At 50.8% G+C, this 22,850-nt stretch overlaps 1 protein-coding gene across 3 annotated transcripts in view; it reads left to right on the forward strand.

Moving 5' to 3' along the window:
- Window positions 1-22,850, forward strand: part of DIAPH1 (diaphanous related formin 1) — a 128,329-nt gene that overhangs the window by 87,327 nt on the left and 18,152 nt on the right. For all 3 annotated transcript variants that reach the window (XM_075009907.1, XM_075009906.1, XM_075009908.1), the window contains exons 18-23: window positions 16,318-16,413; window positions 17,502-17,596; window positions 17,854-17,955; window positions 19,301-19,540; window positions 19,703-19,832; window positions 21,259-21,382. In XM_075009907.1, coding sequence (XP_074866008.1) covers window positions 16,318-16,413; window positions 17,502-17,596; window positions 17,854-17,955; window positions 19,301-19,540; window positions 19,703-19,832; window positions 21,259-21,382 — 787 coding nt within the window. The remainder of the gene's footprint in view (window positions 1-16,317; window positions 16,414-17,501; window positions 17,597-17,853; window positions 17,956-19,300; window positions 19,541-19,702; window positions 19,833-21,258; window positions 21,383-22,850) is intronic.

The following is a 22,850-nucleotide window of genomic DNA, read 5'->3' on the forward strand; positions in this document are numbered from 1 at the left end:
ACAGTGAAAACAGAAGCAGATTTCACACGTCAGCAGAATCTGGTGGGTTGGAGCGATGTTCCATGACTGCGTGGCCTTTTCAGCATCTCCATCACCTTTCTCTCTTCTGGAACTGTCTGCTGACTTTCAGAAGTGCTGGTGTACGCAAAACTGAAGCATGCCCATGAGCCTGTGGGGTGGGGAGGGCTGCTCGTCATACTTCTCAGGGAAACCTGTCCTTTTGCTGGGACTAGGTTTTTTGTTGATTTGTGCCATTGGTGGTGATGGCTATGAGGACTGGGCTGCTGAACCTGTTAGCTGATAAATCCATCTTGGCATTTCAGGATTTTTTGTCATTTGATCTGCAAACTGGCTGGATTTGCTGGGATTCCAGAGAGGCTAGTTCCCTTTAACATTCGGCAGCGTGCTAGCACGCACTAGGGAAACTTGCTTTGACCAGGGATCTGTAGTCATCTTAGACTGGAACAGGTTATCTACACTTTTGAAGAAATTTGGATGCTTTTTCTCTTCTCTGCTGAGCTCCTCCTGTCAGAAAGCTTACTGTCTGGCACGGGCCAGCCTGCACTGGGTAGCTCTGAGCCCCCCGGCCTCTCTTCCAGGGTGTGATGTATGTGAGGTTAAGTCTCTGGGCAGCACAGAGGTCTCCTGGGAGCGCTGGCAGAAGTGTGTGCTTGGCATCTGCAGGCTGAGTGCACAGACCCAGGCAGCCATCACTTTTTCCTACTGCTGTTTCTTCCTGTTTAAAATCTCTGCTGACTCTTGTGGAGCTTTACTTAATTGGGCTCACACTCAGCTGCAGGCCATGTATTTTCCTTTCATTTGCTGAGCCTCACTGCAGCATGAGTGAGTGATTCCAAGCTGAAGGTAGCACAGAAAAATTAATGAAGCTAAACTGGGGTCCACTCTCTTTAGAGCTGCGTCGGGCCTGGCTGCTGGTCATTGGAGGTGTGGAACGCTAAGGCCCTTCGTGCAGTTCCCAGTTAATTAACCATGAAGTTATTCCCTGCTTCTGCCTCTTGGCCCAGCAGTCACTCTGAGATAGCCCTTCTAACCAAAGGGTCACTCTCTAGACTTACTGTGGGGCATGTGCTTACCAAGCCCCACCACTGGGAACCTAGTACTCCCCAGGTCACTTTGGGGGTGGTTCCCAGTCACCCACTTCCATAAGTAATGGGGATCTTCCTGCCAAGGCTCCCTGTCTGCTGTTGAGGGGATGGGGCTTTCTCATCTTTGTTGTGACATGAAACCAGGTGTCCAACCCCACAGTTAAACAAAGGGAGCCAGGATCCGTAGGGTGCTGCATACACTTAGTGTGACAGGCAGTAAGTGGTGCAGGCTCAACAAAAGGGGGAAGCTGCCAATGAAGGGAATCAGAAGGGACCATATATGGAAGTCAAGGTGGAGGGGGGACAAGAAACCATCTGATTCCGCACTGCTAGTGACTCCCATGCCTGCTGTTACTGGGGCCCTAATCAGCGTGTGGGGGGAGAGAGATTCAGTTCATAGCTCGATGGGTCAGATGAAGAGTTCTGCCTGTGGGAGCGGCTGATACCTAATGTGAGTTGCTCCTCCTTGCCCAGAGTGCCCCTGGCAGGCAGTGAAACAGCCTGGAACCACCGCTGACAATTCATTCCCAGCATGGCTAAGGAGACCTACTGCAGCTCTTCTCACCTTCCCCATTTCAGCCGGCAGATGGCACCCAGAGCTTGTCATGCCTGAGAACAGTGACAGTTAATCAGGGGCCCCTGGAGTGGCCCTGCCCTCAGTGACCATATTCCCCTGGTAAAATTACTCCGATTCAGGTGACTTCAGTGCCAGTCAGAACGATGCAGTACGGATGCTTGAACTAACACCAAGTCGATGGACTCTTCCCTGAAAAGTATCAGAGGGGGAGGTAGCTGTGTTAGTCTGTGTCCGCAAAACCAGAGAGAAGTCGTGCAGCACCTTACAGACGAACAGACATTTTGAAGCATGAGCTTTCTTGATCAAAGCCCCGTTTTGTCAGATGCATGTCAGAAGCGGGGCTTTGCCCATGAAAGCTTACGCTCCAAAATATCTTAGTCTGTAAGATGTCACAGGACTTCTGGGTTTTTTTCCATTGAAAATAAACTCTCAGTTGGATTACCTTTCAGGTTTGCATGGGGAGAGGAGATGCATGCACACTCATGGCAGGGGGCGGGGTGGAGAGTGACAGACAGACCAGACCTGACTTACCCTGCCTCACAGGCTTTACCCTGCATGCCTGGCTGGGCCCCCAGGCTGGCTCCCCCTCCCCTAGTGCAGTGTCTCCCTAAGGTAACGTGCCAGGGGGGAGGGGAGGCTGGAATTTTCCCGTGCCTCCTGATTTCTGCCATGGTTCACACCAGAGCGTGGCCAGCAGCAGCCTGCTTTGGCATTTTGCAGGAGCAAAGGGATGGGAGCTGCTTCCAGCTGGATGGAGAACAGGGAAAGAGACCTGGCCCACATCTTTGCAAAGCTCCTGTCTTTCACCTCCCCACCTAGCCCTTTCCAGAGCTGGAAGCAGTTCGTCCTTCTGTGCACACTGTGCTAAAAGGCAGGTAGCATCTCCAGGCTGCTGCTGGCCACTGACATAACCCAGCCATCTCCTATCCCCGGGCACAGCCTTAAAGAGACATTGTGCACCAGGTCCCAGCCTGACTGTAAGTTCTTCAGCAGATCAAGCCAGGGAGGTGGCTGATCAGGGTAGGACACCTAAGGGATGGAGAAGCCTCATTCTCCCTGGGGGTGGGGATGGGGGAAGGAAGGTGTTAAGCCCTTGTCTGGGGGGCTGCTGTGGATCCTGCAAGGTTGGGGCAAAAACAAGATGGAATCACTTCCCTTCCCCTGACACTGCAGAGCTTAGCTGAGGAGTGGAGAAGCTTCCCCAGGCCATGCTGTTCAGGACTTTGGGACATGCAAGGCTTGGCTCCTCCTGGCCAACGCCCCAGGCCAGAGATGGGCCCCGGGATAGCTCAGCTTTAAAACTGGGTGTATGGTCACCCTACTTGTTCATCTTTAATTGGCTTTAACTATTCCTGATGCAAACTGTCCAGGTGAGCTGCCTAACATGGAAAATACTCAGCAAGATGGTGCTCTCTGCAGGGTAACAGAGCTAGACAGGCCCCATTAGGTCCACTGCTCAGTCAGAGGGACTAATGCAGGAGTGGTGGCTATGGCCCATTTTCTGGGGCTTTGCTCTGTTGAACTGTCCTGATGGACAAGGCTTCCGGCCTTTGCTTTGGAGGTGGTTTCTTAGAACGTTGCAGGAATGGCTGGCTGAGGGCCACCCTCAATATCTTCTCATTGCTGCTAGTTACATCCTGGGTGTCACCCTAAATAATGCTGCCTCCGTTAGTGGGACAACATCTCTCCTCCCCCTGGTCCCAGCTTCTCGTCGGAAGCCATCTCTTCCCCTCGGCAAGGCTAGCACCCTTCTGATATAGTAGCGTTCTACCAGGCTAGCTAGATTGGACTCATTTAAGAGTCATCTCAGACCCTGCAGTTCTCTTGCCATTGCCACAAGGAGCGGGGAGGACAGTTTGTGGTGCACTGATTGAGCTAGGAGAGGCCGAGTAGTGTTTTATTCACCAGCCTGTCTACAGCTCCTGGGTCAGCTCTGCTGGGGCTGCCTTTGCTTGTGGAATTCAGGTAGGGGGATGATCTTGGTGATTCTCCATTGTACCCAGCTCCTTCATGCTGCTCTGGCAGAATCCAGGGGTAGACAATCCCCTCACCTGAGCAGAGTTGCTCTGGTTACTCGGTGTGCCCCCATCCTAGCCCCTGGCTTAGGGAGTGTAGGCCGACAGACTGAGGTGTGGCTTAATCAGACTGTTAGTGCATTCACGGCTGCTTGCGGGACTGGGCATATGCAGAGCAGAAAGGTGTCTGAGAGCTGCTTTACTGCCCCATTCCTGTGTGGAGTGCATGCACCAATGAACAGGTAACAGACCCACAGGGTGTCATTTCACTGCCTGCCTTCCTCCTCAGCACTCAGCCCCAGATCACTTCTTACAGTTCTTCTACCTTCCTGTTAGCTTGCATCTTTCAGCTCTTTGTAGACAGATTCTGTCCCTGGCTGGGGCCTGGCAGTGTAAAGCAGCTGTAAAGCAAAGCAGAGTGGCCTCCTTGACGTTTCCCATACTGAAGCAGTGAGGGCCCAGTGCAGGCAGGGCATCCCATGGGATATGAGCATTCTGGGACAGATTCAAGGCAGGAGGGGCCGTGGCTGGCCAAGTTTCAACTCCAGCTGATCTGGGCTGTGGAGCACCCCTCAGGTGGCAATGCCTGGCTTCTGTACTCAGCCATAGCAAAGTGGCTGAGCTGGACGAGCTATGCATTTCGCTCTATTAACCTCTCTGTAACTCTGTCTCTTCTGGGGCAGTTTTGTTTAAATTTATTCCCATTTATAAAGAATCTTTCTGCCAATGTGTGCCCAGATTTGAACGCAGTTCTGACTTTGCCAGCACTACAGAGGGTGATGCTTCCTTCCCTGTGCCATCGTGTTGGTGTCTTTGCATAGGCAGCCCATAATCACATTAGCTTCTTACTCTAATGGCAGTTGTATTCCAAACTCCACTCGAAGCCTACTGGCAATGTGAGGGGTACTTGCCTTCCCATGGGATCTCAAGTTTAGTGACCATTTTTCCTGGAGTGCATTGATTTGCATTTCCATTAAAAAGTGTGTGGTGTTTCAGAAGGATTGGGGAATTGGAATGCAGACAGGCAGCGTCACAAAGGAGCAGATATGAGCTGTATTAAAGTAAAACTTGCAGGCATTGGATGGAGTTCTGGACCCGTGTGTTGTAGACAAATCTTGAAGAATTTGCTGCTCGGGATAGTAGCGAGGACAGCTAGGAAGGTGGTCAGTGTGTTGCTACACGAGACTTCCATGATTCTTGTAGTGATGGTGTCAGTTTAGTGAGACTTTATCTCTCTCTCTAGAAGTCATCAGGAGCAGAATGCAGGTCTCCCTTTGAACACCAGGTGGCACATGGATCCTTTTGGTTTTTGTCTGACCCTTTGTTTCATTGCTGGTGTCTGAGGTTGATGCAGCAGTTCAGAGGGTGAAATCATTTTTCAGGGTCTTGAATGCCTGCCTGTGCTCCCCACAACAGCATCATGGGGTGAGAAGGTGAAACACTGAGATGGCAGCACCGTGATGCACCCACTCAGCCTGCTGAGACAGCTCTTACAGACACTTTTCACCGTTACAGGGTCTTTGCTGTGCTGATGTGGAGCCTCATGCAATCACGCTGCCACTGAGCTAGCAGCTCCTGCCACCCACATAGTGCCAACCACACATTCAATGTTCCCCGCACACCCTGTCTGTGCCCTGCTGGGCTACGTGGTCTTACAGCTCCAGGCACATGGGCAGTGCTGCTTTCCTGAGCACAATACCCCAGATCAAAGTCCCCTTCACACCTCCTGCAGCCTCCCCTGACACTTGGATGCTCCAGGCATGTGGACAACAGTTGCCCTTCTTCTTGGTTACGCTCCCAGGTAATACCTGCTACAGGAGCATGGTAACCTAGCGAAAGCTGTTGCCTGTGGCTCTAGGCATCCTGACCCAGACCATACTAACCACACCAACATCCTTATGCTGCCCGTTGAGCTCAGATGGTATCTGCCACGTGAACAGCAATCCCTGCATGCCCTGAGCTGCTGTTCCCAGACAGGTGTAATCCATAGACAAAGCAGAGAAAATGTCCAAAGGAACCCATGTTTCACTCAAATTCAGTGGGGCCTAAGTTACTTTGGAAAATGGGTTTCAGGTTTCTAAGTCATTTTAGGTGCTTTAGAAGTTGTTGCCCCATGTCTGGATCCAGATGGCCACGCTATGTTTACACTTGGTTGCTCTGAGCACAAGGATTGCAAACATAGTAAACCTAGAGAGCTGCACATACTCGAACATGCCAGGACAGTGCCATCCTCAGGTACGAGTGCATGGATGGCATCAGTGCCAATCTCTACTGCTCACAAGTCTTTTACGTGGGCAGCTCTGGCTCAGGAGATGTTAGAAGATAGAACTCTGCCTGTGAATCCTGTGGGGTAGAACTCCCTGCCAGTGGTGTCAAGGAGAGGGCCCTCAGCAGTCAGTTTATCGCCACTAAGCAGTTGAATAAATCATCAGCTAGTGGATTGCTGCTGTGTTGATCCACCATCTAGTGTAGACAAGCCCCAAAGCCTTCACCACGTCAGCCTCCGATTACATGGTCCACCCTTCTGGGGTGGTTGCTGGGGAGTCCTCCGTTTCCAGTCTCTGTTGCCTATGGCTTCCCCAGGCAGCTACAGGATAACAGAGGTGTTGTCTCGTCACTTTCACTGCTGTACAGAGGGCTCTGAGTAGCAGCAGTAAAATGGACAGAATTTTGTCAATTTCACTTAGGTCATGGGACATCCCTTAGCCTTGGTGTTAGTCTCCAAACATCTGGATTGCCTGCTAGGAAAACGATTTGTCACCCTCTGATGGTGGAGTTAATCAATACAGTGGTGAAATGGCTGAACCCTGTGTCATAAGACCTCGCCATTGTTCCAAGCAGCAGAGAATTACAGGTGTGTTTTCGCACAGAGATACCCCAGTGGGGATTCTCCTGTTTGGAAGGCTTTATTTCAAGCCACTGGTGCTGGGAACTGTTGTTAGATGAGGCTTCATTTCAGCAGACTGTAGTCTGCTCTTGCTGGGGACGCAGGGTGGTCCCCACCAAAGCACCATCCAGGGATGCAGCACTAGTGCTTCCTGTGTCCTCAGGCCAGATGCAACAGAGATGAGAGAGGTGGCGGCCCCGGGGCGCTATCATCCTATATGAGCACACGCCCCCACACAGAGTACTTTCATCTCATGCCCAGTTATCAAGCACCCTCACAGTCCCTTGCAGTGCTGTTAACACCCAGCCTTCACACTGAATCTAGGCCTGGCGCTCAGGGCCTGCCCAGGAGAGCACTCCTTGTAACATCACAGGTCACCTCTCATTGCCACCAGTCCAGACACTGAGCTCCGGTGCAGTGGTACAGCCACATGCAGCAATAAAGGCTATGCTTTCTTGGGGTACAAGGCACAGTGTAGAGGAGGGAAGTTGGGAGCGGGGTAGGTCCATGACCCCAGTCCATGTGTTCCCAGTAATTACTAAACCCTCACCCTTCCTGTCTCTAGGGAAGCTGGTCATAGCAGAAGCTCCCACCTGCAGAATGCAGTCAAGTCGCACATGCTCTAGATTTGTGGGCCCCGGGGATGGGCACTCCTCCCTGCTCCTCCTCAGTGCCGCCTGCAGGCCCCACTCACACTACCGGGTAGTCCCTTACTGCAGTGAGCAAAACTGCCTGCGTTATTTGAATTTCAGGCGCAGGTATGGGACAGCCTGTAGGGACTGGGGTGACCCAGCTCCATAGCACTAAGAGCGAAACTGGCTTCGGTGTTGGGGTAACCAGGGCCATCAGCTCGAAGGCTTTGACTGAGCATGTCTTGTTTGGGGCTCCAGAGGAAGCCTGCGTGAACGCCTTGCTGGGAGTTATTCTGCATTGAGGTTCCTTAGCCGTGTGCCTTTTGGGGGCACCTCCTACTGCACATTAGCTTGGGAAGTCTGAGCTACTCTTAGGGACGTGTAACCCTTTAAAGACTAACTGATTTATTTGGCGATGAGCTTTCATGGGACAGACCCATTTCATCAGATCAGTCTCATGTATTGGAAAAGAGATTGATCTGAAGAAGTGGGTCTGTCCCACCAAAGCTCACCACCGACTAAATCATTTTCTTAGTCTTTAAAGTGCTCCATCTGTGCTGCTTTGTTTTGTTGGAGCACAGGCTAACACAGCCACCTCTCTGTTATTAGGGAAGTGCATTTCCCTTCGTCCTAATGCTTTCCTTAAACCCTCTGCACTGCTCCTTGCAGCCACCAGATGTGCGCAGTTGAGCCACTTTGGCTCCAGTTACTGGCAGTGATGTCAGAGGAACTGGATTGGAGGAGGAGATCTGATCATCTGTAACCTAGGCAATGGTGCAGCCCCCTTCCTCCCCCTCCTTCAGCTGGCCTCCTCCCCAGAGACAGAGAGAGGAAAGGCAGGAGTTACGCAAACAAAGGCTTTGCAGTGTTGGCAAGCCTCTCGCCTTCCCCATCTGGCTTCTCCTTTATGCTCCAGCCCCCGGGCCAGGATGGGGAAGGAGCAGCCTAGTTCCTGTTTCAGGGACCCTTTGTGTCTCTTCTGACCTTGACACAGAAGATTAGTCTCCTTTTCTGTGTGTGATCTGAGAGGACAATCGGAAATCTCTCCATCTGCTGCTCTGTGAAGGCTCGGGGCCGGGGGCGGGGGCGGGGGGGAGTTCATTGCCTGCATTCTCACAGGCATCTTGTGCTCCGCCAGGCTTTCTTGGCGTTTGTTCCCCTGTTGCCACTGGAGAGGAGCAATGGGCAGGTTTTGTGCAGGTGACTGAGAGGAAGTCTTGTGGAGGCACAGGGGTACGGCGGGCACCGTGCACACCCTCCTGCCTGCCCTGCAGCACTCTGCTTTCCCAGTCCGGGACCCACCCAGACCTCTTTCTTGTGCTTCCCAGCACTCCCTTGCTGAGTCACCTCGGGCGTGCTGGGAATACGCAGTGGGCCTGTAGTTACAGGCCCCTCCAGCGTGGTAGAGTCACCCCAACGCAGTTTTCCCTGTGGTGCTGATCTCATCAGAAAGAGCAGCGCTCTGCTGGCGCACCTCTCCCTGTTCCGTGCACCCGTTCTGTAAAGCACCCAGTCTGCAACATCCTGGACGTCTGTCCCGTCCCGTCCCCTCTCCTCTGCCCGGGCCTGCCAGTGCACTTTGTGTCTGTCCTGGAGCGCTGCTGCTGCAGGCATAGAATCACAAACCCTTGGATTCTTATGCATGTCTAGCGTATGGCTGGGGCAGTCAGCTGAATGGCTGTGGGATTGAGTGCCACCTCGCCCCTGCGCCCCATGTTTGAGAGTCTGGCTAGATGGATATATGGCAGGGATGGACAGCAATTTTTGATGAGGAGCCATGCCAAGATTTTGAAAAGTGGTCAAGGGCCTCACTTTTCTGTGGAGGGGACGTGCGGTCTGGGATGGAGTTTGGGTGCAGAAGGGAGCTGGGGACTGTATCTTGCCCACCCCTATTATGTGGATATGGGGATGGCTGCAGAGGTCTGGCTTTATTTTAGCTGTCCCGTAGGTTGGAAGGAGCCACCATCTGCCACAGCAATGGCCCATGCAGTGTGTTTCATTGCATGTGGAGTTCCTTCCTGGGCTGAGCACTATGTCCTGTGTCGTCCACTTTCCCATTAGAGTGCAGAATTGGTGTGCTGATGCTTTGACTGTGTCCTTTTGGTGAAAGTGAGGCACTCTGCAAGCAGGACCTCCAGACGTCTGGTGCTACATTGAGACCCCCTGCTGCTGGATGCAGATGCTCTACCACAGTGTTTCCCAAAGTGGTACATGTACCGCTGGTGGTACTTGAAAGGATTTCAAGGGGTATGTGGCAGAAAGCCAATTACTGACAATCAGGAGATAAGCACTGGGACGGAACTGGGAGAAGGGGTACACCAGTAAGGCCAAAGTCCCAACGGAAGTACGCAAATCTGTTTGGGAAACACTGCACTAGAAGCATCTTCTGCTTAGGTGCAGTGAGGTACAGAAGTAAATTAACCTTTTGAAGATTTCCTGCATCTCATTCACTCCTAGTGCATGCATCCCAGCATTTGTAACATTAGAAACTGAACAGAAATGCAGTTCATGCTCTGAATCTATCGGCCACCTTGGCAAGTGAGCAATGAAGGGTCCTGTGGCACCTTATAGACTAACAGAAAAGTTTAGAGCATGAGCTTTTGTGAGTTAACTCACTTCTTCAGCTGTTAACTCACAAAAGCTCATGCTCTAAACTTTTCTGTTAGTCTATAAGGTGCCACAGGACCCTTCGTTGCTGCTACAGATCCAGACTAACACGGCTACCCCTCTGATACTTGGCAAGTGAGTGGGCTGCACGAGGGGCCCTCCTTTGTCTCGGTGGGATGCAAAGCTGTTGTCAGCAGGATGCTCTTCTGGGCTAGTTTTATTAGCTGCATTTGTGTGCCTAGTATTTGCAGGGTGTGCCCACTGAGCCGCCACAGCACTTTGGATGCAGAGGAAGCACATGGCTCCCACAGTCTGTGTCCTGTGCAGTCAGCACACAGCTCATGCCACAGGCCCTTGCTCTACATTTGTGTTGTTTTACTAACACTGGTAAGAGAAAGTAGCACTGACAAATGCCAGTGGTGTCTGGCAGCCCTGCACATGAGCAGCAGTAAATAAAATGTCTGTCGGGAGACACGTAGAACCCTGATGGGCCACACGTGGCTCTCCGACCACAGGTTACCTGCCACTGCATTACCCACTACTTCATTGTCCCTGTTGTAACTGAATGTGTGGCTGAAATTCAGCTGGGTTTGCTTTTAGTCAAGCTCCTTTTTGGCTTGAGAACTGAGGGAGCAAGGCATGGGGTTCTCACCCCTATCCTGTGCCATGACTCCCACGTGGGCCCGACTGAAACAGTTGCTAGATTCCCTCCCACCCAGCCGGGAGGGGCCAAACGTAAGACGGACGTGTTCCACAGTCAGACCCTCTCCTGAGAGCCAGCCTCACTCCATCTGCCCCCTCGGAAGCTGTGCTCCGGAGGGCAGGAGAGCCTGTGTCTCAGCACCAGAAGTGGACCCAGCAGTGCAAGATTGCCCAGGAGCACAGCAAAAGCAGATGCAATAGGCAGTGTTGTAATACCAGGGCGTTTGGGGCGGAGGGAGGGACAGCACCGTCTGAAGTGTTGCTACGGTGTGTGTAATACCTGAAAGGACTGAGCCTTTCACAGCGAGTTGAGCCTGAGGGTGTTCCTTCTGTGTTAGACATGGTACTATGAGAGGCCAAAAGATGCAGGGTGGGAGGCCAGACGGCCAAGGCGAGGGGGCGGGTGGTGCTATGGGTACTGGGATGTGTGCAATGTGGTTGCATCTGCTTGTAAATCTGCTTTTCTTACCCTTTCTAAAACGGCTTCTGTTCCCTCTCTGCAGTGCTGGGTGGCTGCTGGGGATTATTAGTGACCTGTTGGTATTTGGGACCTGTGAGGGGCTCTCAGAGAGAGGGCATTCGAGGTTAATGTAATGGCGTGACTAGACGTGAGTCTGTTAGTCGGCACACTGTGCGTCGGGGTATGCCGTATCCTGGGCATAGAGGCCTGGAGTAACTGGGTGTGTAACGTGGGCATGTGGTGCCCAACCTTAGGGCTATGTGAACCCATTTCACTGAGTCAGAGTAGGCCAGGTGATGTTGTAACTATTCCTGGGCAGAGCCTGTGTGCGCAATGCAGCACGTCTCGTTCCAGAGGGCTCTGCCCCAGGGGTTGTCAGGGCTTGCACTCTGCGTCAGTGCAGGCTGCTTTCTGCAGCCCGCCGGCAGGAAGCATCTCCGGCCAGAATTCCTGGGGAAGTGAGCCCATTGTTTGAGAGCCAGCAAGCTGGCCAGGCAGCTCCTCCTCTCTGCCAGCGGCAGGGGGGGCTCGTGCACTGTCGTGGAGCTCAGTCGCTTTCCCTGCTGCATTCAGCCATTTTAGCCAGAGTGTTTTCCTTCTTGCTCGTCTCCATTTTGTGTTTGTGACGCAGAAAATAAAGAGACTGGGCGAGGGAGGAGTCTGGAAGGAGAATGAGGCTGGCTGGGGCTGTCACACGCTGAACTCACTGCTCACAGAGGCAGCGAGGCTGCCCAGGCACAGTGTGAGGGCCAGAGCAAGGGGCTGCTTGCTGCCTGGCTGAGGGAGACAGGAAGGTGGGGGCTGGATGTGCAGGGGGCTCAGAGTAGAACCCCTGTGCTGTACTCTAGGGCCTGCGTAGTTCATAGCCTGAATTATCCCTACGCTTGATTTCCCGGAGAGCCCCGGCTTGCCACCCCGCACCCTGCCCAGTGCCTCTATTGGAGTCCTGGCACAACTGGCTGCCACAGCCATACCAGGGGAAGGAGCTCACACGGCTGCAATATGTAGGAGAGGGGAATTCCCCTCTGTGACCCTGGGAATGGGGGTTATCCCCACACATATGGTGCAGAGTACAGAGCAGTCAAAGTCAGGGTAAGCCCCCCATGCCAGCTGCTGTGTTACCGGCTGCTCCTGGGGAGCAGATTTGCTCTGTTCCATCCATTTTGGGGTGCCAGGTTTAATGCCCTTTCTCTGTGAGGGGGAGGAGATGGATGATTATCCCTGCAGTTCTCTGTGAGGATGTCTTCCCCAGCTGCAGTGGGAGCCCATGCAAACCTGCCAGTGTGCATAAGCAATGATTTCTTATTGAAAGCTGTGGTGTGTGTGCATCTTGGATGCCCTGCTCCTCCCCTTGTGTGTCTCAAGTGCTGTACAGTGGGGCTGGGGAGGGGGCCTTGCTCAGCCTAGGAGCAGACACCAGGTGGCGAGCTGTGCTTTGGAAAGCGTTACTCCCCTGCTACCCTGCCCATCTTCCCCAGATCCTGCTAATGACCTTGTGTTTGTACTGAAGCCTGCACCTGAATTTTGTACAAGAGCACCAGAGAGAAGTGGGGGCTCTGAGCACTGTGGTTCAGAGCAGAGAGCTGGGCTCTTCCTAGTTGGGCAAAGAGCGGTCCCTGGGGAAGGCACTGTGTTCTTTCCCTGTGGGGTCCAGGCTTGGAGGGGAAGATGTGTCTCATGGAGGGGCGGGGGGCTGTGTTCTGTCCCTGTGGGATCCAAGCATAAGGGGAAGAAGTGTCTCAGTGCCTCACTTGCCAGAGCTCACCACAGACCCACAATGCCTTGTGTGGAAAGAAGGGATGTTTATAGAGGAGCTACTGTCTCCCCGAGGGTTTTGCTCGGGGCTGCATAAGGGAGCATTCATCACTGTGCTGTCTGAGGGCCTAAGCGCTGTTCCCCCTTTCCACTCTGTCGGCTGCTCAGCCTCTTTTGATCCACACTGGTGCTGCTTGTGGAACTGTGCTGTTTGAGTCAGAAACAACACAATAGATCTCTTCCACCGCTCCTGTTTGCCTTCTCTGTTCGAAGAGCTAGTTTGTTCTCTGGGATGGTTCTAGCCTAACATCCCAAGCAGTTGGACTCTTCTCCCTTTCCTAGGGAGGTTTGGTCTTCCACTTGCTTTCCTTGTGTTGGCAGACACCTGCCCCGAAATCCTTCACCAGAGAGTGGACTCTTCCTTCATCCTCAGAGCCTCTCTGATCTCTGGGAATTTTCACTGCTTTTCCTTTAAGCCTCTTTGGGTTGCAGTGTCCTTCATTCGTGTGCATGTGCACACACAGAAAATTAGGTCAGTGACTCTGTTTTCAGTAGATGCTCTGTCTGTTTTTAGCCTAGGGCGTGAGCATGTGGCAGGGGGAGGGAAGCCAAGGGGAGCGTCTGAGGAGAGAGATGCAGCTCTTCCCTTCCATGTTACTCTGGGCAGTGTGGTCCCAGTGTGAATTAAGACCAGGTGTTGGGGTTAGTGATGGCAGTTCTGAGGTTATATGATTGGCAGTTAATGGTCCTTCTTCCAAATGTATTGTAGGAAAAGGTGTTTGTTACTTAGACCAGTGTTTGCAGCCTTATGCTGTCTTGCATTCTCCTCGGGAGGTAGCGGGGTTGGAGCTGACCTTTGTGAGCCAAACCAGCTGGGAGGAAGAATTCAATCAGAAGAAATGTGAATGATAATTAGGAATCATTTAAGAGCGCTGCAGTAGCTGCTCAAAAAAGCTACAATTGAGGAAGAAGGCTGCGTTGATTAAATGAGTGACCTGGTTTAGAGGGGAAGGGAAGGCAGCTATAAATATATCCCAAATGAAAGAAAGGGACAGTTGATAGTAATGAACATAAATTGGAGGTTGATAATTTCCCCTCCTCCCAGCATGTTCCCCCCAGGCATAGCTCTGGGATCGACCCTATCTCAGAGGGCAGAGCGCCCTCTGTTGAAACGCCAACCGTGCTTTTGGCTGCCCCTGGGGTTTCCCTGGCTGCCCTCCCATAGAAAATGAATATAAGAAGCAGAGGAACATACATTAGGAGCAACCTGTGACCAGCAGAATTAAGGAAATAAAAGAAGGAATTTTTTCAAATATATCAGGAACAAACAGAATCCTGCTGGTGTTATTGGTCAGTTAGTAGATGGAAATAGCAGAAATATCAATACTAAAGCAAGAAAAGCAGAAATGCTTAAGAAATATTTCTATTCTATACTAGGAGAGAGGTGAGATTTAGTTGTATCATACGACAGTGGTAACACTCCATTCCACTTAAATCTCTGGACCACGTTAAACAGAAGCTTTTGAAGTCAGACTTTTTAAAAGTTGCAGGTCCCCATAAATTGCATCGAAGAGTTTTAAAAGAGCTGGCTGAGAAGCTTGCTGAGCCATTAATGTTACTTTTCAATAAGTCTGTCAGTACTGGAGGAGGTCTAGAATACTTGAAGAAAGCTACCAAAATTAAAAAGCAGTCACATAGCACTTTAAAGACTAACAAAATAATTTATTAGGTGATGAGCTTTCGTGGGACACACCCAGTTCTTCAGATCATAGCCCTACCAGAACATACTCAATATATAAAGCATAGATATATTGAGTCTGTTCTGGTAGGGCTATGATCTGAAGAAGTGGGTCTGTCCCACAAAAGCTCATCACCTAATAAATTATTTTGTTAGTCTTTAAAGTGCTAGGTGATTGCTTTTTTCTTTTGGTAGAATATAGACTAACACGGCTATCTCTCTGTCACTATTGAAGAAAGCTAATGAGCCAATGTTAAAAAGATCGGTGGGTTGACCCAAGTAATTAAAAGCTTGTCAGACTGACATCAGGGCCCAGCAAGACAATGGCGTGCTTGGTACAGGACTTAATAAAGAATAAAAGGAAGGTAGTGTGGTTCGTGCAAATCAACAGAAGTTATGGAAAATAGATCCTTTGTCTAACTGACTTGATATCTTGTTTTGTTGATATCAAGTTTTAGTTAAAAAGAGAACAGCATTCCTATAATAGACTTTGTAAGGTGTTCAACTTAGTACTGCATGACATATTGACAACTGGTAAGTCTCAAAATGTGATTATAAACAAGGAGTTATCATAAAGTGGCTATGTTCCCAGTAGGGTTGGCAGGAATCTTTTCTTGGCACTATGCTATGTAACATTTTTGTCAGCAACTTGAAAGAAAACTTACGATCGGCACTGCTACAAGTATGCAGGTGACACACAAATGGTGGATGAGGTAAATAATAAAGAGGACAGGTCACAGATACGGAGTAATCTGGATCACTTAGTGAACCAAACATAAGCAAATAATATCCATTTTAATGTGGCTAAATGCAAATGTATAAATGTAAGAACAAACAACATGCTTATGGAACAGGGAACACTAGCATGGGAAGCAGTGACTCTGAGAACGTTGGGGTGGAGGAATCAGGTGAGCAGGTGATTCCAGTCCACATTGTGGCCAAAAGAATTAAGGCATTCATCAGAGGCATAAATGGAAATCTTAAGTTCTATTCAGAAATTATTTGGGAGCAGGGCTTAGCCCTGTGCTATACCGGAGGTTAGACCAGATGATCATAATGGAGTCTGTGAATATATTTAAGAGGAGTTGGTAGTCCTGCTGTGGTTTGAGGGTGTTGTAAACCCTTTGCATCGTTCCATCAGCTTCCCTCTGTTGCTGCCGATCATCTTGGACTGTGTCCCCTCTGCTCCCGTCCCTTGGGAGATCCTGGGGTTAGTGGGGGTTGCAGTCTTTCCAGCACGGGATTACTTTGACCCACAATGACACATACAGCTAATAAAGGAGTGAGCTTTTAGGGGTCTGCATAGCATGCGTTCTAAGTCCTCACTCCTTGGGAAAGCTACTGCATATCTGAGAAGGAGAGGTGGTAGAAGGTGATGGGATGTTGGGCCAAGAGCCAGCCTCTTCAGACCTATGAATCCTAATGTGCAAATCCCTGGAGTAATGACTAGAAGATCCCCATTCCACGTGAGAGAAGAAGCTCTGTCAGGGTGTGCCAATGCATGAGAGGAAGGATTCAGGGTGTGTTTTGTCAACCATCCCTGAGGTCTTTGTGCTCATCCAGTGTGTATTTCATCAAGTGTCCCATTGCTAGGATATTTCTCCTCTGTCTGGGAGAGTCAAAGATGCTTCTCTGTCCTTGAACAGCAGCTACCTTACCCTTCCTTCTCTGTCCTCTGCAAATGGCCTGGGAAGTGCTCTGTGGAGCTTGGGCTGACCAGAGATCTGAGCAGCAAGCAATATTATTTGGCAGCCAGCTGTGCAGAGAGATGCTATGCATCCAAGACATGGGCAGTGGCTCCTGTTCTCTCTACTCACCCTCATTTCCTGTGCCCGCAGCAAAGCAAGTTCAGGAAGGTGGACAGGAGAAGAGTACACAGAAGAAAAAGGTCAAAGAGCTGAAAGTGCTGGATTCGAAGGGTGCACAGAATCTCTGTGAGTATGTTAGAGTTGGAGAGTTGCCTAGGAGCCTAGGTCCTGGTGGAGCTGACTGAGCCAGACACTGACTTGGTTTCTCTGGAGTTCCTGATGAATGCTGTCCCGATAGATTTGTTTGGTTCTGGGGCCAGTGTTATTCAACATCTTTTTTAATGACCTGGATGAGGGACTGGATTGCACCCTCAGCAAGTTTGCAGGTGACACAAAACTAGGGGGAGAGGTAAATTCGTTGGAGGGTAGAGAGAGAATCCAGAGTGACCTGGATAAATTGGAGGACTGGGCCAAAAGAAATCTGATGTGGTTCAACAAGGAAAAGCGTAGACACCTGCTACTGGGGCAGAAGAATCCCAAGCATTGTTACAGGCTGGGGACCAACTGGCTCAGCAGCAGTACAATGGAAAGGGACCTAGGGGTTATGGTGGATGAAAGGCTGGATATGAGTAAACAGCGTGCCCTTGTAGTCAAGAAGGCTAATGGCATACTAGAGTGCATTGGAGGAGCATGTGGAGCAGATCTAGAGAAGTAGTTATTCCCCTCTATTCAGCACTGGTGAGGCCACATCTGGAATATTGTGTCCAGTTTTGGACCCCCCAGTATCAAAAGGATGTGGATGTGGTAAAGCAGGTTCAGTGAAGGGCAACAAGAATGATTAAGGGGCTGGAGCACAAGAACTATGAGAAGAGGCTGAGGGATTTGGGTTTGTTTAGTTTACAGAAGAGAAGACTGAGGGGTGATTTGACAGCAGCCTTCAACTTTCTGAAGGGAGCTCTAAAGAGGATGGTGAGAAACTGCTCTCAGTGGTGTCAGATGTCAGAACGAGGAGCAATGGTCTGAAGTTGAAGAGGGAGAGGTGTAGGTTAGGTATTAGGAAAAACTACTTCACCAGGAGGGTGGTGAAGCACTAGAATGTGTTGCCTAGAGAGGTGGTGGATTCTCCGTCCCTTGAGATTAAGTCCCGGCTGGACAAGGTCCTGGCTGCGATGACTTCGTGGGGGTTGATCCTGCTTGTGGCAGGGGCTGGACTAGATGACCTCCTGAGGTCCCTTCCGGCCCTGTGATTTGTGTTTCTTTTTGGACCCCTCCAGCAATTTTCCTGGGCTCCTTCCGCATGCCGTATGAGGAGATCAAGAACGTGATCCTGGAGGTGAATGAGTCTGTGCTGACTGAGTCTATGGTGCAGGTGAGTGAGAAACAGGGAGGCCGATATCTTTGCCTGCCCTGGGGACACCTGCACAATGACCCCTGTATTCGCAGCTCTGGGGTCTGTTGGGTGTCAGTCTTGCCTAAGGGCAGTGCCTCCATGCTTGGGTAGGAGGCCCCTGGCTGACAAAGCTGCCTTTCTCCCCGTCATGTCAGCCCCACCTTCTCTTGCTCTTGCCCCTGCCCCAGAGTCTGACTCGGATGGCTGGGCGTCACTGACACACTTCTCTCCCTCAGAACCTGATTAAGCAGCTGCCGGAGCCAGAGCAGCTGAAGATGCTGTCAGAGCTGGGTGATGAGTACAATGAGCTGGCTGAGCCTGAGCAGTTTGGCTTTGTGGTGAGTGCCCTGCCCTTGGCGTCAGAGACGAGTCAGAGAGGGCAAGAGCTCACGGGCACAATACGTGGAGTCTTCCCTCCCTCTCCCCAGGCCTGCTGTGTGTGATCCTGTTGTCCCTTTTCCCAGTCTGGTCCCTCCACCTCCCACTTAGTGTGTTCAGGGCATTGCCCTGCACATCCCCTATCTGGGAGTTCGTGTTACCTTGTGAGGTCCTGAGACATGCTGAATCTCAGCCTCCTCCCTGGCCTAGAGGTAGGAGGGAGACCTGGAGAATCAAAGCTGCTTGAGAGCACTAAGTGAGAGTCAGTCAAGGACAGGCAGAGTGAGAGCTACCTGCAAGTCAGGAGACTGGAGGGGGCCTCTGGGGAAGAGGAAGGTATTTCTAGGAAGCCAGTGGAGGGGCCAGCCTGCTGAGCTGGAGCGCCCTGGCCAGGGCGGGCAGCAGAGGGAGTTGTGTGAAGCCAGAGGGCTGAAATTCAGCACAGGACAAGGAATGGGGAGAGATGGTGGAGCTGCCCCGGGGAGCCTCAGCGTAGAGAGAGAGACTCTGTCTGCACTTGGTGTATTATCTGTACTGCGGCTGGACCTTGCATTACGGTTTGTGTGCATAGGCCTTTCTTTTGTAATGAGTTAACCTTGCAAGGGCCATTTGTACTCAGCAGCAGTGAAGGAGAAACTGAGGAAGCTGCATGTGTTGTGATGTGGCTTGCTGAGCAGGGCACTCCCGGTGGGACCACCTCCTTATTTTGCTACTCAGCAGTGTGGGTTTTTCTGGTGGTGATTTCCCTTAGTGTGAGCTGTGCTTTCTTAAAAATATTGCATTCATTTACTGCTGCTTCTTTTGTTTTAAATATCCTTAACATCATAACCATCCAGATATGGATTTAAATAATGGACTTTGTGTGCAAAAGTTACCAACAATATTTAGCCTGCCTGGCCCTTGCAGTTATACAAGGGGAGGGCAGTGTGCCTGCCAGTGAGTGAAATTCTCTGTGTTTACACTCTGCAGAGCTATGTTGCTTTCCCATTTTTTCCTCATCTTTGTGGTCTAGACCTAGATGTTGCATATATGGAGCAAAACTGAGTATGGTTTGGCATGTGGGCATTACAGCTTCAGTGGAAACAATCAAATGTTATTTGTGTTTGGCAGAGAGTTAGGTGTGTGTAGTATCTGTGGTTAGTTGCTATGACATGATTCTGGGACTCCCAAGGAATTGTGCACAACTCTGCATAGAGCTACCCTCACTGGGAAGTAGGGTTCCTTTCCTGTCCCCTTCCCTTCTCAGGCCATCTTATTTTCCCTTCCCTCGTGCGTGACACTGTTCATGTCCCCTTCCCTTCTCAGATTAGTTCAGTCTCCAGCCTGCGGCCCCGCCTCAACGCCATCCTCTTCAAGCTGCAATTTAACGAGCAGGTGGAGAACATCAAGCCTGAGATTGTCTCAGTAACAGCAGCCTGTGAGGAAGTGCAGAAAAGTCAGGCCTTTTCCAACCTGCTAGAGATGACTTTACTGGTGGGCAACTACATGAATGCAGGTTCCAGGAATGCTGGGGCCTTTGGCTTCCATATTAGTTTCCTCTGCAAGGTGAGTGTTTTATTCCATGGACAAGTCAGGGAATTGTTTCCTCCGTGTTCATCATGCAGAGAAACCTCCAGGTGTCTGAGCTTGAGGCAGCAAAGCCCTGCTGGCTAATTCCAAGTACTCTTGGCGCTGCCCTGTTCTGACAGCCCGTTTTCTCATTGCCAGCTCCGAGACACAAAGTCTGCTGATCAGAAGTTAACATTGCTGCACTTCCTGGCTGAGCAATGTGAGCAGAAGTACCCTGACATAATAAAGTTCCCTGATGAGCTCATCCATGTGGAAAAGGCCAGTCGAGGTATTTGCCATTGTAGTGTGCTTGGAGCGTGTTACAGACAGTGCTGTCAACTTGATACAGGGTTATATGGCAGTATTGATCGTAGTTTGGGGGAGCAGAGAGTTATCTCTGGGGTGGCTGGGAGTGGGAGGTTGGATCTGGAGCATGTGGAACAAAGACAGTCTTGTCTTCTGTGTAAATGGGCACCAGGCCAAGAGGCTGCTGCTGAGTCTGAAGCCATGACCTTTCGTGGGTTTGTTGCTGTGATAAGATGACCTCTCCACATCAACAGCGAAGTAGGGTCGGGCTGGCCTAGGCTGGGTAGTGAGGGATGCTCCCTGTACTCCCCAGGGTCCAACCTTCCAGTTGTCTCCTGTGTTGTTTGTCCTGTGTGAAAGACTGACCATGTTAGATCAGGGTCCAAGGAGGAAGTGCAGAGAGGAAAGCAGCAGGTTGCAGACTGCACATTTCCTTCCTTCAGAGAGCAGGAATGGAAGCTTTCCGGAGGATGCTCAGGGTCCTGGCCTCCTTCCCAATTCTGCTTTTCCCTAACCCACCTTTCAATCTCTCTCCATCGCACTAGCCTCATATTCCTCTTCAGCCCTCAAACTCTCCTCTGACATGTGCACTCAATAGAAATGCTAATACAAATACGCACCCAGTTGCTCAAGTGCATTGTGCCTTATGAGCAAGGGGACAAAATAGTTTTATGCTGTATTTTTTTTATAGATTCCAAGCCCTAGTTCAGCCTGCTACAAATAGCATCAAGCTACCTGTGACCCAAAGGGACTGTTCTGACAGCTAAAAATCTCGTAAGGCCAGGGACTGAAAAGGAAGATGGGGTGGAACCTCTAGGCTGGGGGAATTCACAGACAGCCTGTGCATGGCATCTTTGTGTTACAAAAATGGCACAAAGGCAGCATAGCAGGGCTGAGAATCTGGCCCATCATCCCTTGCTTGTGCCCAGCTGGAATGAGGAGGAAAAATGATCCATATGTGGAATGCTAGAGACCTCTTCCATCTACTGGGTGCAGAAAACAAGTCAAACACCTGAGCCAACACTGTCCATGAGTGAACAGGGTGATGAGGTTTGTAGTGTGAACTGGTGCCTGGGCCCCAGGGAGCTTCACTCTTGTCTGTCCTGGCACAGCACCAATGTACTGGTGGAGCTTGTCATGCTGTCAGCTGAGTTAAACTGTGTCAGTGGAAATGGTTAAAGTCCTGTGCAGATATAAAGTTTATATCCACATCTGATCAACAAACTTGGTCCACAGCTGCAGATATCCATGGGTAAAAAGCAGATCTCTGCAGATTTGCAGGGCTCTAGAAATGGTGCCTCTTCTCCATGCAGTTGCAAATACCGTGGTGTTTAAAATCCTGTTAGGGACCGGGCCTCGGCTTTTGCATTTGTGCTGGGAATATTGTACTCCCCCTTTGTCTCTTTCAGTATCTGCGGAGAATTTGCAGAAGAATTTGGATCAAATGAGGAAACAGATTTCAGACCTACAGCGTGATGTCAAGAATTTCCCCGCTGCCAATGATGAGAAGGACAAATTTGTGGAAAAAATGACCATATCCTTTACCCCTAAGAACAAGCAGGTTGTACATGGAGATGTGCTGGGGCAGAAGGGCTCCCCAGTGTACTGCAAGGCTGCGGGGAGCCTAGCACACGGGTGTGTCCCGTGGAAGAAGACATCTTTGACATGGTGTTGGGACCAGGCATGTTCATGCATGACTGGGTGGACCCTTGGTTCATGGTTAGATGCCCTGTGCCATCAACAGGGGACTTGACACTATTTCCCAGGTCCTTAGATCCTGTGTCCAAGGGTATCCCCAGTGCCTTGTGGGCTCATGTGCCTGGTACATGGCTGGACGCCACAGATCCCTGGAACTTTGCAGGTTTTCTGGAAGCTGGTCTACAGGTACGTGCCACAGGCCTTAGGAGTCTGCACCACATGGTGACAGTTGGCATGCAGCATATACCTCAGCTGAGGGCAGTACTTGGTATATCACATTGTCCTGGGGAGTTGTTTCCACAGGCTAGGACATTCCAGTGTCATGTGAAATGGGCTCTACCACGAGTGAGAGTACACGGCGTTAGTGCTGGGTACAGAGGTGGGAAGACAACCCAGAAAAGTTACTTGACTAAAAGTACTGCTACTTGAGTAAGTAGTGCGTCAGTGTCTCATCTTAATTGTACTCAAGTATCAGAAGTAAAAAGTAGCCGTCCTGTGGAAATCTGTGGTTAACCACTTGAGTTATCATAGGGCACCACTTATTTTATTTTATGTATATATTACACACACACACCTTGAACCTCTCTAGTCCGGCACCCTTGGGACCTGACCGGTGCTGGATGAGAGAATTTGCCAGACTACGGCAGGTCAATATTGTCCAGCACATTACGAACACTTCTGCTGCTTACTGGCTCTTGGAAAACATTTGGGGTAAATTACAGCTGAATAACAGCACAGAACGCTGACAGCCAGGGCTGATGGCTGGAAACACTTTATGGGACCACGGGAAACTCAGCCATATCCATGGTAAGCGGTTGTCCATCTGACTAAAATCATGGTGGATTATGGATGTTGCTGGATGAGAGTGTTCCGGTTTAGGTTCAACCTGTATAAAATGTACATTATTTATGTACTGTAACAGGGTCAAGCCAGCAGACCACAGTAGGAGTGGGGGGAAGGCAGCTCAGGGTGCAGCCCTGGCCTGGGGAAGAAGGGAAGGAGCTGACTAAGCACTCGGTTGAAAGCAGCAGGGTGGGACTGCAGTCATTGAGGGCCAGCTGATCTGGCTGGTGTTCTAGCAGGGCTTTTAAAAGGCATCCCGGTCAGGGTGGGAGTGCCCAGTGAGATAAGAGACAAGACAGATAAGAGACCAGCAGTATTTGCAAAAGTGGAGGTGGGGACGTAGGTTGATGGGAGAGTGCCTGGGCGAGACTGAGAGCCCTGACCATGGCTAGGGGAAAGGGTGGACCAGCTGTCCCAGACAGAGCTGGGGGCAGCCTAAACTCTCCAGCCAGAGGGAGAG

This window comes from Carettochelys insculpta, chromosome 15 (genome assembly GCF_033958435.1).
Source record: "Carettochelys insculpta isolate YL-2023 chromosome 15, ASM3395843v1, whole genome shotgun sequence".
NCBI lineage: Eukaryota > Metazoa > Chordata > Testudines > Carettochelyidae > Carettochelys > Carettochelys insculpta.